The 14,432-nt window shown below is 45.7% G+C and overlaps 1 protein-coding gene across 6 annotated transcripts; it reads left to right on the forward strand.

The window, feature by feature from the left end:
• Positions 1-1,944: 1,944 nt before the first annotated feature.
• SIRT4 (sirtuin 4) lies at positions 1,945-12,304 on the forward strand. 6 transcript variants are annotated; one of them, XM_026859871.1, is made up of 6 exons: positions 1,945-2,052; positions 2,958-3,150; positions 5,495-6,000; positions 6,677-6,971; positions 8,113-8,315; positions 8,770-10,926. In XM_026859871.1, the coding sequence occupies exons 3-5, from the start codon at positions 5,501-5,503 to the stop codon at positions 8,275-8,277; spliced, it is 960 nt and encodes a 319-aa protein (XP_026715672.1). In that variant the 5' UTR covers positions 1,945-2,052; positions 2,958-3,150; positions 5,495-5,500; the 3' UTR covers positions 8,278-8,315; positions 8,770-10,926. The 6 variants fall into 6 exon arrangements, with proteins under 6 accessions (XP_026715672.1, XP_026715673.1, XP_026715675.1 ...); XM_026859872.1 differs by lacking the exon at positions 1,945-2,052 and adding an exon at positions 2,863-2,912 and having other exon boundaries at positions 3,006-3,150; XM_026859874.1 differs by lacking the exons at positions 1,945-2,052; positions 2,958-3,150 and adding an exon at positions 2,868-2,912.
• The last annotated feature ends 2,128 nt before the right edge of the window (positions 12,305-14,432 follow it).

The raw sequence follows: 14,432 nt of genomic DNA on the forward strand, positions 1-14,432 counted from the left end.
AGTCCCAGCCAATGCTTGCGAATAATCAACAGCCTCCAGGAAAGTCATTCCAGGTGTTACTCCAAATCCAGGACTTCTCAGAAAATGACACCCTTACCTAGATCTAGGTACAAATGTAAGCAATGGCTTTCACCATGTGCTTCACCATCAATGCTAAGGATTTCACCTGACACCCCCTTTGCTTGTTCCTGAGCAAAATTCAAAACATTATTTGGAGTCACTGTTACATTTTCTCAAAACCCATACCTAGCTGTATAATGATGACTTCAGGATGTGTCCTCCCAGGTGGAGTAACATAAACCACCAGCATTTACTAGTAGCATAGTGAACCTAGGGTCATCTGACACATCCTTCCCTGGGATCTGTATGGTTCTTCTAGCAACACGTCACAGGCATGTGTCTCGGCTTGAGTTGTATTTTTACCTCTGCATACATAAAGTGCCCACTGTGCTCTGTTCATATTGTAGCCTGGTATGCAATTTTTATCTTCAGCTTCCTACAGTGTCCTTTGGGAGTCTGGAAGTGAGTGCAAATCAAGAAAGCAGTTTCTATTCTGTCTCAGGGCTCAAATTAACATGTCATAGCACCAATTAGGGTTGCACCCACAAGAAATAGGTTGTGGCCAAACTGCTCAGTCTAAGAGAAAAAAAAGTCATTGCCTCTAAAGCTTTGCCTGTGGCTTCAGCACTGCTATGAAAGGGTCAGTGAGGTGGAAAGGCAGGGCTGTCACATGAGTGACATGCTAACATTTCTTACTTAAAATCACCAGTCCTTAACCCTCCTGTGACAGCCTAAGGAGTAGCGGCAGGTTAAACCCAAGCTGCTAAGACAACTGCTCAGTGGTGTGGGCTCAAACTAAACTCATCCAATGTTCACGTTCTCATGTCCTTCCTAACTCCCTGGAACTCCTGTTTTCTCACCATCTACCTGTTTTCTGCATCTGAAACTCTCTCTGACTCACAAACACCTGCTTGCTGCTCAAGTGCCATTCTTAAGCAGCTGCCAGCAGAAGCAGCTGCAGTTTCACTTCCAGCAAACTCTTTCCCACCAGAGCAGTGTCCCCAAGGCATGCCCAGAGGCTGCTGGTGGGGCTGAGGGGGGAGGGAAGGGCGGCGGGGCCGCGGGAGGTGCCGGGAGGGCGCTATGGTAATGAGCGACAGGGAAGGGGCGGCCCCGAGCCGGGGGGAGCGGCCAAAAATCGCCGGTGCTGCCCCGGGGAGGATGGAGAGGGCTTTGCCGGGCCCGGGCTGCCCTCCCTGCCCCGGCAGCGCTAAAGCGAAGGCACCGCCCAACGGCTTGAAAAAAGATTTAAACTCTTAAGTGCGCTAAGAGCCTGACAGTCGGTTGAGACCCACGACATTGGCCAAAAAGGGAGCCCAGGGGTGACGGGGCTGGCACCGCGCAAGCAGGACCCGCTCCTCCCCCTGATCTCCAAATGACACGCTGCTGTATCCAGGCTCGGGCTCAGCTGGGCTTTGAAATGACTGTAAGAGGCCAGAAAGATGAATTAAAAATTCCTGCAATGTTTTGAACTAATTAGCAAGAGCTATTTGGAGAAGGCGTTTGAAAAGGTGTCCAAATGATTAGAAAGAGCCCCTTGTGTGTCAAATAGGTGAGCATCCAGCACAGGCTGCTACCGTGCAGCAGTCTGCACCCCTCCTTTTATTTGATCTTTAGAAAAATAAGACTTCTTTGGGGAAAAAAACAAAACAAAACAAAACAACAAACAAGAACTTAAGTCATCACAAGCAGCCACCCCTGCCCACTTAGGAAGGATGATCTGCTGGATCAGCTGCAAAATGCTGGAAGAATCCCTCCCGCTTCCAGAGGCGCTGAGGGGCGGGAGCAGCGGGTGCAGTTCCGCAGACGGGCTGTGCTGACCCGCTCCTCCGAAGGTGGTGCCCCCAGCCCAGCAGCCCGGCTCCCCCCGGGCGTTGCCAGGCTGCAGCGCGCCAGCTCTGCCCGCTGGCAGGAACCACCCGCAGCACAGCGGGAACGGGCCGGGCGACCCTCAGACCCAGCCCAGGAAGGAGCCGGTGAGCTGCACGGCCAGTACGAGCCTTTGGTGGCAACGAATTGGATCCTGAAGTGGCTCAAGGTGACTGACTGTGCCCTAGGAGAGGTCCAGCCAGCTCAAAGCAACAACTGCCCTCTCATTTTTCACCCATGCCTCCTCTGAAAGCTGAACAGAGATCACTTGTCCCATGCTGGCCTCTTGGGTTTTGTCTGGCCACACTAACTGCAGCGCAACGGACCCTGTTTTCATTATTTCTCCATCCTTGTCTTTTCCACATTTACCTCCCAAACCTTTTTCCCATCATCCCAAATGTGTTTAACTATGAACATCAGGACTGCCCAGCAGGTCCATGTCTCTGGGATGGAGTGTGGGTACCAAAGAAAGAGTGCCAGAACAGGGCCAAGGTGTCAGCCCAGCCTTCCCCCATAGCCTCCAGCGATTCACATCTCAGGGGATTCCTGAGCTAGAAGAAATGTCTTTTAACAGCCCTCAGTGGATTTTTCTTCCACGATTTGTTTAGTCATACAGCCTAAAACCTGTTAGTATCAGTGAAAATGCATGTTTTTATAAGGACAAGCATCTACAGTGCATTTTATCAAAGCTATTAGCCACGTTTGTATCAGATGAAATCTGATTTCATTCCTTCATGTTTCCTTGAGGGCAACGATGAAGCTCTTGCAGTTTTCAATTTGACATTACCAGGTGTCAGGCACTCGTGGTTTTGATTTGGGTTTGGGGTTGGGTTTTGGTTTTTTTTTTTCCTTCTTTGAAACATGGGAATTGTAGTCTTTGTGCTTAGGTCTTAATTTCTTCACGAACTACATTTCCCAGAAGACTCCTCCTCTGGCAGGCCAGCCCTTTCCTTTCGCGGCCGGGCACGGCAGCATTATGAAAGGTAAGTTTTCAGGCATTACTGACCGTATCACTCTTATTTGGTTAGATGTGTTCGGTTCGGCTGTTACCACTCCACCCACCACCATTATTGCAGCAAAAGAGACTCGGGTGATGTGGCTGTCCCTCTGAATTTCTGGCCTGTAACCGTCTGTGGAAACCTTCTGCCTTGAACTTGTCCGATCTCTTTCTGTGGAACATTTTGGATGCGTGTTAAAAACAGTCTCTAGCCTCAGATCTCGGTAGGTATGTTTAAAGAGTTTCACTTATTATGTATCATAGTTATTTTTTAATCTGAGCACTTTAATTTTAAAAGCAGCTTTGCACTCACAGGAAATACTCTGTCCTTTGTAATCCTACACTTCACAGCAGCTCTCAAAATGTATCTGTTATTTTTGCTGCTGGCCTACCCCTTGCCTTCTCTCATTCTTGTGGGCCAACCCATGTTATATCTCCATTTCGTTCCCCCTCAGAACATTTCCTTCCAAGAGATATTCTGATGATAAGGGACAGGAATGGAGAATTTTCATCAGTTAAAGCAATTTAAATACTGTCAGACTGACTGACCAGCCTTTGGGGACCATCATGACAAAAGTTATTCTCAAAGCAAATTACAGTTTATTGGGAGACTGTCCTTTCTAATGAATTCATATGGAAAATTAAAACCTCTTCGGAGGGAATGCCCAACACAACTCCTGCTAAACAACAAATGAAGGCAAAAATTATTGCAAACAGAATCCACTGCTTAGACTTAAAAAGTAATTCAGATTACAGAAGAAGTCCAGTCATCCCTATAGTTCAACTGATGATGCACAGCCTTGAGAACTGGAGATTAACTGAGACAAATCATGACTGATTTGTCACTTTGCCAGTAGCATCAATTGAGTATCACGATAATTAGAGCCAAACACCCAGCCTTTAACTGTATTTAAATATTGCTCCATTCACTGTAAGAACTGGTTCTTGTGGGGGACTGGGGACTTGAGGCAAAGCAATTTAGACCACCCAGGCACTGAAGCACAGGTCATCAAAAGCATGTGGGTGCCAACCTTTAAGACAAGCTCATCACCTGAGCACCCTGACTTCCTCGGAGCTGCCACAGTTCTCACAGACACTGTAAGTTTCCTGTAGGCAGCATTTGTGGAACTGCCTACGTGCTTTAACCATCTGACAGCCAGCAAGCTGCACAGAGCCCTCCTTCAAACCCCTGCCTGTAACACCTGAAAGGGACCTGCTCCAGCTGGCTGAGAACTCCCAATGAGACCCAGTCCCTTAGGTGTCCTCCCAGTAATTTGTAATGGTGAGGGCAGAAGTGGAAGTGGGCATGAATCTGCATCCAGGTACCTCATGTTACTGAACAAGCTTTAAACACCAGACTAGCTGGGGTCTGTTGCAATTGCTCTCTAGAGATCTTTTATTAGTTATTGAAGTCCTTCCTCCATCTTCCAGATCTCTCATACAAGCCCCCTTGCTAGGGAGATGGCAGGAGTCAATTCTCAGTATTGTTTAATTCAAAACTTCTTGTACTTTGTATGCAAAACCATACAGAGGCCCAGAAAAGAAGGGTTTTAAAATAGTAGAATGGAGAAAGGAGAACTGAATACTGCTAGAAAGACCAAACAAAATGTCTAAACCAATGCACTCCTGTAACAACAGGTCCCACACACAATTCCAGTCAACAAAGCCACCCCTGCCTGTCCCCAATAGGGCGTTCCGTTCCTCCCTGAAAGCAGGATATCCCTCCCATTCCCACATGCCAGGCAGCTGTTTCTGCCCCACACCCGTTTGGGTGATCTCTCAGCAAAGGCCCCTGTTTCTGCTAGAGAAGCAAAGCAGTACCCCTCCACCTCTCCACTGACTCTGGGGAGGTGGCACCCACAAAGGAGGAGGTGCCAGAGGCATTTAGGTAGTGTCCTGATCATCTTCAGTCCCATTTCAAGGCCTGTTCTGCACCAGGCCTTTATAAAAAACCAAAAATTTAAAAAAAAACCAAAACCCGGGAGTAACTCCATTCAAGGTCTTTGTCCTGAAAAAGCACCATTTCAGAGTTTTCTCTCTCTCTTCTCACAACATGTGCAAAGGATGGGGTAAACAGAAAGGACTGATTTGGAGCAGGCAAGATTTTAAAGCAGGCAGATCAAGGGTCTCTTCTGGGGAAGAGCCAGCCCAGCAGTGACTGGGGTGGGGTGCTTGTCCTTCCGGCCATTTCTTCTCTGCTCTGTTGCACATACCTGGGAAAAACTTTCCATGCTCAGGTCTTTCTGGGCTCTGTACAAGTCCTCTTAGGCAGCCATCCTTTACACCAGGATAGAAGAGAAGGAATCCTGCAAGTCAGGGCTGCTAACTTTGTCCTTGTACCTCGAGCAGTCCTCAGTGTTGCCCTCTGTCAAAGGGATGTACAAATGCTGTCCTCAGACCACGGGCTTTAGTTAACGTTTCCAAAATAATTTGGGTTTCTTTATTAAAAAGAAAAGAGAGCAAAGAATACTTACAAGCATCATTTTTCAGAGAATCCCAAGAAAATGGAATTAAGCATGTGCTCTTTGCTTTCTTTTACATGCCCTGTGTTCTGTTTTTGGCTTTTAGCTGAACATGTTCTCTGCCATGAGGTTGCATGGAGTTTGCAGAGCCATGAGATTCCGTCATTTCAGATCCCGTTCTGTATCCAGCACCTCTCCAAACTTGACATTCGTGCCAGCCTGTCTTCCCCCACATCCCATGGAAGTAGAGGAGCTGCAGCGCTTTGTTTCTAACTCCAAGAGGCTGTTTGTGATGACTGGAGCTGGAATCTCGACGGAATCGGGGATCCCAGATTACCGCTCTGAGGGTGTTGGGCTCTACGCTAGGACAGACAGACAGCCCATCCAACACGCTGAATTCGTTCGTAGTGCCGCTGCCCGGCAGAGGTACTGGGCAAGGAACTTTGTAGGCTGGCCCCAGTTCTCCTCCCACCAGCCAAACACAGCACACCTGGTACTAAGAGACTGGGAGAAGCTGGGGAAGCTGCACTGGCTGGTGACACAGAATGTGGATGCCCTTCACACCAAAGCCGGGAGCCAGCGCCTGACAGAACTGCACGGCTGCACACACAGGTACTACTCTCTGTTGCCAGGGGGAGGATGGTTGATCCTCTGGTCTCTCTCTGAGGGTGACTGACAAGGAGGTGCAGTGTTAGCTGCTGAGAAAGGAGGTGAAATGTCAATTCCTGGAGATGATGTGCTCTGGGTGGTGGTGTTGGGCTGGGGTGGAGAAAAATATCTCAGAACAGACAGCACTATTCACAGCACAGTATTTAAGAAACATAAACACCACTCCATTTCTTTTGAGCATTATTTGGATTATTTCCCTTGGAGCCTGCATCAGTCAGAATTTCCCCTCTCCTCGCTACAGCAGATGTCCTCTCAGTGAAGAGGACAAGTCGATCCTGAGGGTGCAAGGATTATCCAGGGGTAGGCAGAGTGGATAGTGCCAGAGATGCACAGGATGAGTGGACTGGAGAAGGGCCACCACAGCGTCGCTGTGATCACCCAAGATTTCCAGATTAAAAAGCACAGCCTGAACTGGGAGAGAGGGTTCAAAGCTCTTTCTCTAGAGCATTCCTGTAAAGCAACAATCAGAGGTAGGAAGACAGCTCCTTGACCTGTACTGTTTGGTAAATAAATGTGGATAAAGACAACAGACCTTACAGGCCTTCTAAGAAACAAGTTACAGAGTCCAGATCTTCAGCTGACATAAAATTCTCCATTAAGACTTTGCTCTGAATTTCAGGGTTTTCTGCCTGGCTTGTGGAGACCAAATCTTACGCTCTGAGCTTCAGGAGCACTTTGAAGCTCTGAATCCTACCTGGAAAGCTGAAGCGTTCGGTGTGGCTCCGGATGGGGATGTCTTCCTGACGGACGAGCAAGTGCATAATTTCCAAGTCCCAGCCTGCCGTAAATGTGGTGGAATCCTGAAGCCTGACGTGACATTCTTTGGAGACACGGTGAGCCGGGAAAAAGTGAATTTTGTGCACGAACGCCTGGCGGAATCAGACTCCATGCTGGTGGCAGGATCCTCTATGCAGGTAAGTACGTCTTCCTCACACTGAGTTCCTATTTCTGTGCTACTCTGCCTGCAACAATCCTTGGTTCACAATTTAGGAATACTAATTGCTCATGGATCAAAACAGTCTCTCCAGAGCCTCTTTGTATTTTATTTTTACTGTGGTTGGAATCTGGCATCACGGTTGGCCTGTTTGGGCATCCCTGTCACTCTGTTGCCAGTCTACTTCATGCTGCTATAAATAACTCCATTCAGACCTCTCTGCTACCTCCTCCATCAGTACACTGTAGGTTCACAATTGCCCATAAAGCCAAGATACCAAATACAATTCAGTTCTGCAGAGGTTACCACCCCACATTTCTTCGCTTGAATTTTTTAGCCTTTGGCAGCTTTCTAGGCCTCATGGCATGCTGTGTGAAATACCAGATTTTATTACCTCTAATTCCTAATTAAATTCTCAATAAGAGAGCAGAAATATCTCTGCTTGCTGCTTAGGATTGTCCTTTGTATCATAATGTGTTTTCTCCATTAGCCTCTTATCTAAAAAGTCGTGTAGAAACCCCTGTTGGTTAACCCATGGAAGCTTTTGGAATAGAGTTTATAGAAGAGAAATTTGCCACAAACAAGTTCTATTACATTAAAAAAACCCTACTCTTAACGCCTCCCAGAATGAAATAAAACCAAGGCTGCCTGATTGTGATTCTCTTGGCTTCAGGATACTGGAGACAAATTCCTTGAGCTTGCACTTATTAAGCTGATAATCCTTTGTACAGAAATGATTGAAATGCCTTAGGTTCATTCTTGTAGTACCTAAGCTGGGCCATGTGAGAACCATCAAAGTAAAAGCATTTAAGTGCCTATGATAGCTAATAAAAACTGCTGCAGAGATTTACTAGAAGACAAGGGCATTTCCCTTCAATGTACTATGAAGTTTCAGTTTCTATGAAACTGCAAATCCTTCACTGACAGAGGTTAAAAGCTCTTCTTTACTGTGCACTCCTGAATGAAGAACTTCCTACCTGAATTCAGTGCAGTTGCCTAACACAGCATGTACACACAGCCCATTTTCCCATTGCCAACAGCAACTATTTTACTTTCCTTACTCCTTTCTGTAGCTCTTTTGCCTAAGCTGCCTGTAATTTTGTCTTCTGGTATTCCTGTAGGTATACTCTGGTTACAGGTTTGCTCTCGCTGCCCGGGAGAAGCAGCTGCCAATTGCAGTCCTTAACATTGGGCCCACAAGGGTAGATCACTTTGCATCCTTAAAACTGAATTCCCGCTGCGGTGAGCTGCTGCCTTTGATTGTTGCATGTGACCCAACAAGCTGAGCTTCAGTAGCACTCAGGAATAAAATTATTTCTACAGGGTGAGTACCCTTCCTGGTCAGTCACCTTACACGGTAAGAAGATGGGTTCCCATCAAATACTGAGACTGAGATGTGCTGAGCAAAAAATACATTCTGATAATGTGCACCAAAATGTGGCTGTAAATCTTCATCTGTAACTGGTGTGCTCCAATGGGCCGTCATACTGTTTCCCATGATCATAAACAAAAAGCATATTAAGTGCTAACACTCCCATAAAATTGGGCAAGAGCAGTCAGAAGACTCGGCAGTGTTGAGTTCCAATGCATTTGTCACAATCCAAAAACCACAGGGCATCATCTGCAGATTCAGAGAACCTGATTGACACTGTTACTTGTGCACCTGACCGTTCAAAAGCTGTGCCTTGTTTAATTGATCCAGCTAATCCTAATCAAAACACTGCTGTTAAAACAATCAATTCCATCTATAAAGCAGCTTCTTCCCTCCACTCCTGCAGGACTCATCATTTCAAAAGGGGAAAACCTCAGTCTCCGAGACAGCTGTGAGATCAGTGCATGGCCCCTGATGACACCAGGAGAGGGCAGCAAACCTCGCACATGTCAGCCTGGCCAGTTTTCTCCATTGAAACCATCTCCACTTACCAGGAAACAGGATGATGATGAAAAAAGTACTTTTCTGCCTTACCTTGTCATTGTAAACGGTGCCTTGTCTTTTCATTCACTGAGACAGGATAATCAGACTACCATATCTGAGAACAAAATACCTTTCTTATAATAGTCCCCAGAGAAGAATGAGGGACAGGGATTTTGGCTGAGTAACGGCTATAGCGCAGGAAGGCACTGTGGAAAACCAAGTATCTGCTGGAGGATCCAAAACCACTAGTGGGCAACTGTGGAGTGTGCAAAGAGGAAAAGGAGGCAAGAGGAACTGCAGTTGTCATTTTTTAAGGAAAAAAAAAAAGATTCAAAATAGAAGCTGACAAGAATACTGCTCTTGTAAGAGATTATTTGAAAGCATAGACTATAAGGCTGACATCTTCCAGCAAGGAGGAGAAGTCAGCATTTCTCTCAACTGTCAGTTGACAAGTTAAACAGCTTACTATCTGAACCCTTTAAAAATAATATATTGTTGAAATGCCAGAGGAGTTACTTTAAGCTAATCTGACCAGCACTGCTTTCAGTGTGGCTGCTACATTTTCCAGAATGCATTTTTTGAAAATGTTATATAATTAATGAATAGCTAAGTAGTGAATTAAAATTGTTTACAAGATTGATACTATTTGCATTATAATTTCCTCTCCCTCCTATGATTTATTTTAAGTACAGTCTCAACAGCCAGTTTAGATTCATTTTCTCCATTGCAAAAATGCAGGATGTAATTACTAACAGCTGATGAATTAAGAGAGAAATACAATTAAATCTGTACAATAGGTCTCCCTCAGGAGGTAATCTCAAACTATTAATAGATGTAATTTTCCACACTCCTAACAGGAGATCCATCACTACTGGGTAACCATTTTTTGTTGATCCTTAGGGTGGTAACATAAGCCATATTAAACTATTTATGGAGTAAAAGACAGAATCTTGCCCAGACTAAAACACTAAATTTTTGACCCAACCTTCTGCATGAATCTACCACTCCCCTTCTGGCTGTGAGGGAGATTAATTGTTGGGGTCTTCCAAATGCCCCAGTCCTACTCTCCCCATAAGACATCCTGTATTAGTATTTTGACAAGAACTGTCACACGCGGTTAGCAAGGATGCCAGAGTCACCTGCTAAATGGTCAAATATCAAAGCAAGGACAACAGACCACATGCTGCAAAGTTCTTGTTTGCTTTGTTGCTGATTCAAATCCATGCCAGGCAGGAGCAAGTAAACCACAGAATTTAAGGGATACTTAGGCACCCAATTTCTGCAGAAGGTAGAGGAAATTAAAGATACTTAATGCATTTCAAGATGTGGCTGTTATGGGTCAGAGGTGACATGGCTTCACTTAGAAGCCAAGCGAGGTAAGTTCAGGACCCCTACCTGCATTCTGCTCTCATTTAATAGAGATCCCACTTTCCAGCAAGTTAGGGATCTGCTGTTTGGTAGTGAAGAAAGCTCACAGATGTCACTCATCCTTAGCATCGTACAGCTGTCCTGCTAATCAAAGCTTTTACAGAGTCTCCACACAGCCAGAGTGTTTCTTTGCATAGGTTTTTCTGTGTAAGAAGAGACATTTATGCCTCCTTAGCAGAGGAACTGGGGCTGGGTTTCTCACTTGTATGTGTCATTTTCTGCACCACCTTGAAACTTGTATGACATAGGTAACAGAGGTTGCAGGTTTAGTGCCAGTAGAGCCAGCATTTCGAGAAGGTGGGGAGCATTGCCAAGAAGTCTAAAACAAGAAAACATTTCCAGTGAGGACTTGGCATTAGCAATGTGACAGATAACTAACCTCCCACATCTATCCCTGCCTCTTCTCCTGTTCAGCAGCTGAGCCTGTGAGAGACGAGTCAGGGTGTCTCTTCAGTATTACTAATAAATAAGCCATGTTACCCTGACCCTCCACCACTGATTATACTTTTAAGTCACTAGGACAACGACTTACAGTAAATTTCCTGTGCGTGGTTTATTACTATAGGTTAAAGAACATATACACAAGAAGTATATGAGGCTGAAGACAAAGGAGTTCCTTTTTTTTTTTTTTTCTTTTCTGCTAAGCTGATCCAGCACTACTAAAACTGACCTTTTACAGCAGGCTCTGAGCACTTCACTTCTTAACATGCTCCCCAAGATATCGTTGAGAAGTAAGTTTACTCAACTGAGAAATGTCAGAGAAAGCCTAAAGTTCCTACACCAAAATCCAGATCTGCATCACTCTGATGCTGATTGACACCTTCCTCTGTCATTCCTTGGGGCCTGTTTGTGTGGGAAGATGCAATGCAGAGAGATAACACCTATCAGAAGATAACTATGTCATTGCAGGTAGCTAGCAAAGACCTGTCCTGAGAAGTTCCATGTTTCTCAGCTTGCTGATGTAGTTACCAGCCTGGAGGGAGTTACAGAAACCTCCAGGGTTGAGCGCTACAGGATGCAAATTAGCCACGCTGTGGGAAAAGAACAAACTCACTAGAAGAACTGCCCAAGCTTTATTCTCGCAGCCTTTGCAGAATTTGCAAGGGAAGGAAAAGGGAGAGAAATATTGTTTGTAAAAGACAAAACAGTATGAGGTAATCCTTGTGTTACTGGCTGAAACTAACAGAAAAATAGCGTCACAGAGCCTGAGCAGTGTTCTCTTCCTCCACCACCAAGAAGGAAACACACATACTTTCTATCTACCTTGTCTGCTTTAAGCCAGCCATATCCTCCACCTGATTCAATCCTCTTCTACCTTTTCTGGCTCACTGTTATGAGTCCACCAGCACTGTAGGTCAGGGATTGAAGTTGTAGCTCTGCCCACCTATGGGTGGCAAAAGTATACATCAGACAACAGCACAAGGCAGCTTTCTACCATGAAATTGGCTGAATCAACAGCTTATCCTCTTCCATTTTTCTTGCAGCTGTTCCTACTAGGACAAGCTCCTGAGGTTTGAATAGAGGAGCTGGGAGTGCCTTGTAATGGATTTTTCTGCTGCTCCACTGAAAGTGGCATTGAAGTTAGCCAAAGCAAATAGAAGCTACTTCCTATTTGGCAAATCTTGTCTTTGTTTCTGGGCAAATTCTCAGAGCAAACTTTGTAATCGAGTCCTGCAACCTGAGAAAGATACTTCACATACTGTGCTCCAGTGAGGGCTGCAGATGGCCTGGAGGGCTTGTGCCTGGTGGGTATGGTGTAAGTGCAGCCTCCCACATCTCACAGTCAGATGGTGCCTACTGACAAACATACTTATTCATGAGTTCTGGAAAAGGATGTAAGACCCTGGGCATGGTGAACTTGGGAAGTTCAGGAATCTTGGAGTGAAGGTGACTAAATCTACCTATTACAGTGTGCTTCACCCCCTGTGACTGCCTTGGGTGTCGCCCTTTCCCAGTCTGCATCTGTGAGGAGGGAAAAAGAAGTATTTAAAACCAGTGCCAACTTACTGGTTCCCTCAGTCAGTTCATTTAAAACCTGGGGCTTGGGCAGGACAGATGGAGTCTTCCTCTCACATAACCTGTCCCAGGGCAGCCCCAGGTAAACAGCAACTGAAAGCAACAGTCCTAGGAGGCTGTCTAGAGTCAGTGGGAAAGGAATGAGGAGGGTCGGGTCTCAGGCAAATGCCTGAAGTCAGAGTTCTATATTGTGTCTCTGCAGGGTTTTTGAGATCTGAATTAACTTGGCCTTAGCAATGGTGTTTTTAGATTACAGAAAAGATAATAGTGGTGAGAGAGTAAATTTACTATAGAGGACTTTGCTGCTCCAGTCCTACTGGTCTAGCCATTTTCATCACTGATAGATACTGTGAAAATACCTTTCAGATGCCAGATTCCTCCTGGATGATGCTGTCTTTCTGCAGGAATGGGAAATTCTGGTACATGGGCTGTTACACAGCTTTGATTTCTGTGGTTGGCGCCTTGAGAAGAAGAGATGGATGATTCCTTTGATACACCAAAAAGGAGCCCATCAATACTTTTCCTCCTGTCCTATCAGTTCTGTGAGCTTTTCTGACTGCAAGGGTCCCCAGCAGGGGTTGCACAGCCAAGTGCTCTGTGAGTCATATGCCCAAGTCCTGATAGATACAGGAAAACATGCAGGGGACACAAATGGACAGTAAGAAATTCATATCCACTCACCCTGACAGGACAATTAGGCAGGCAGGTAACAATTACAAAGGCTAAAAATAAGAGGGGTGTGGAAGGAAAAAGCCTTTTGTGTTAGAGGGCCTTATGATACAGAGCTGTGACTTTTACACACTACAGGCAAGCGGTTTTGAGGGAATGACTGAAGTGCTGCTTGCCCTTGCCGAGACCCAGAAAACATATGCAGCTTCAGCATATGCAAATCAGAAATGGTGCCTTTTTGCTAATAAAAGAGGATTTCTGGTGCATTCTGCTATTCCTTTATCAGAAGGCTCTTGCAAAAAAAAGAAACTTAGAGATTTAGACACACGCTGCATCCAGATTTCCAGTGTGATCCCACATCTTCACACTGGCAAGGGCCAAGGAGAAGAAAATCCAACTGGACTCTTAACTCTAAAGACTGACTATACGCAACAAGTCAGTCTGTGCCCTGGAGTTCATAGTCTGACACAAACTGCTGCTGGTGGGAGGGCGGCAGTGCTTGGCTTCTCACTCAAGCAGGTGGCATATGACAAAAATCAGATTACACCCTCCTCTGTTTAGCACGTGGCAAGACAGAACTTAATTGGGTTGAACAGTTGACTCCTGTGTCTGTGCACAGAACTGACCATGGCTGCAGCGAGGCTCCTCGTCTCTCTGTGCACCTACTACTTCTACAACAAAGCAGCTGTGCCTGCAGGTGAGGAAAGCCAGAGGACCCTCAGGAAATGGAGGCTATCACACACTGTGGGATTAAGGCTACCTTCTCACTGCCATGGGCGCCTGGGGGAAACAGCACTGGAGCTGAGACAAGAAGCAAATGCTTTTTGATGAGCTTTCATGGCTTAGCATGAAGGGGAATAATAACCTCCATTTATTGCATTGCATGCAGCCAAATGGGTTGAAGACAATTCCCAAAGCTCTGCCAGATTTATGGTGATTGGCCCTTTCAGTCAGAGGGAAATTTGGAGCTGTGAAGAGCTGATCAAAGAGAAAAGCTTGTGTTAAAGGGTATGATGAAACATGGAGCTTGTGGCTCATGAAAACCACCCCAAAAAATTCCAGGAAATAAGTTTTAGAGATGCACTGCAAAATGGAAGATAAAATCAGATGTCTTGCAAAGCAAGTGAGTATGTTTCTCCTACAGAAATATGCAGTTGCAGCAAGTGGCTTCTGCTCAGGTGGTGGTAGAAAAAGAGGGACATAAAATACTGCATGCAGCAGCAAAACAGTTGATCTGGGGTAATACCTTCTAAAAAAGACCCCAGAACGCCTGCCACCTTTCTGGCACTTTCCCTGAGGTCCTTCTGCAATTTACACTTGCAGTTCCCATGGCGAGAAGCATTTGGGAGCAGCAAGACAGGCAGAAGGGCATTTCAGAAAGGTGTGGGCTGAACCACTCTTCCCGCCAGCACC

This window comes from Athene cunicularia, assembly GCF_003259725.1.
Source record: "Athene cunicularia isolate RWA chromosome 15 unlocalized genomic scaffold, athCun1 chr15_part1, whole genome shotgun sequence".
NCBI classification, from domain to species: Eukaryota; Metazoa; Chordata; class Aves; order Strigiformes; family Strigidae; genus Athene; species Athene cunicularia.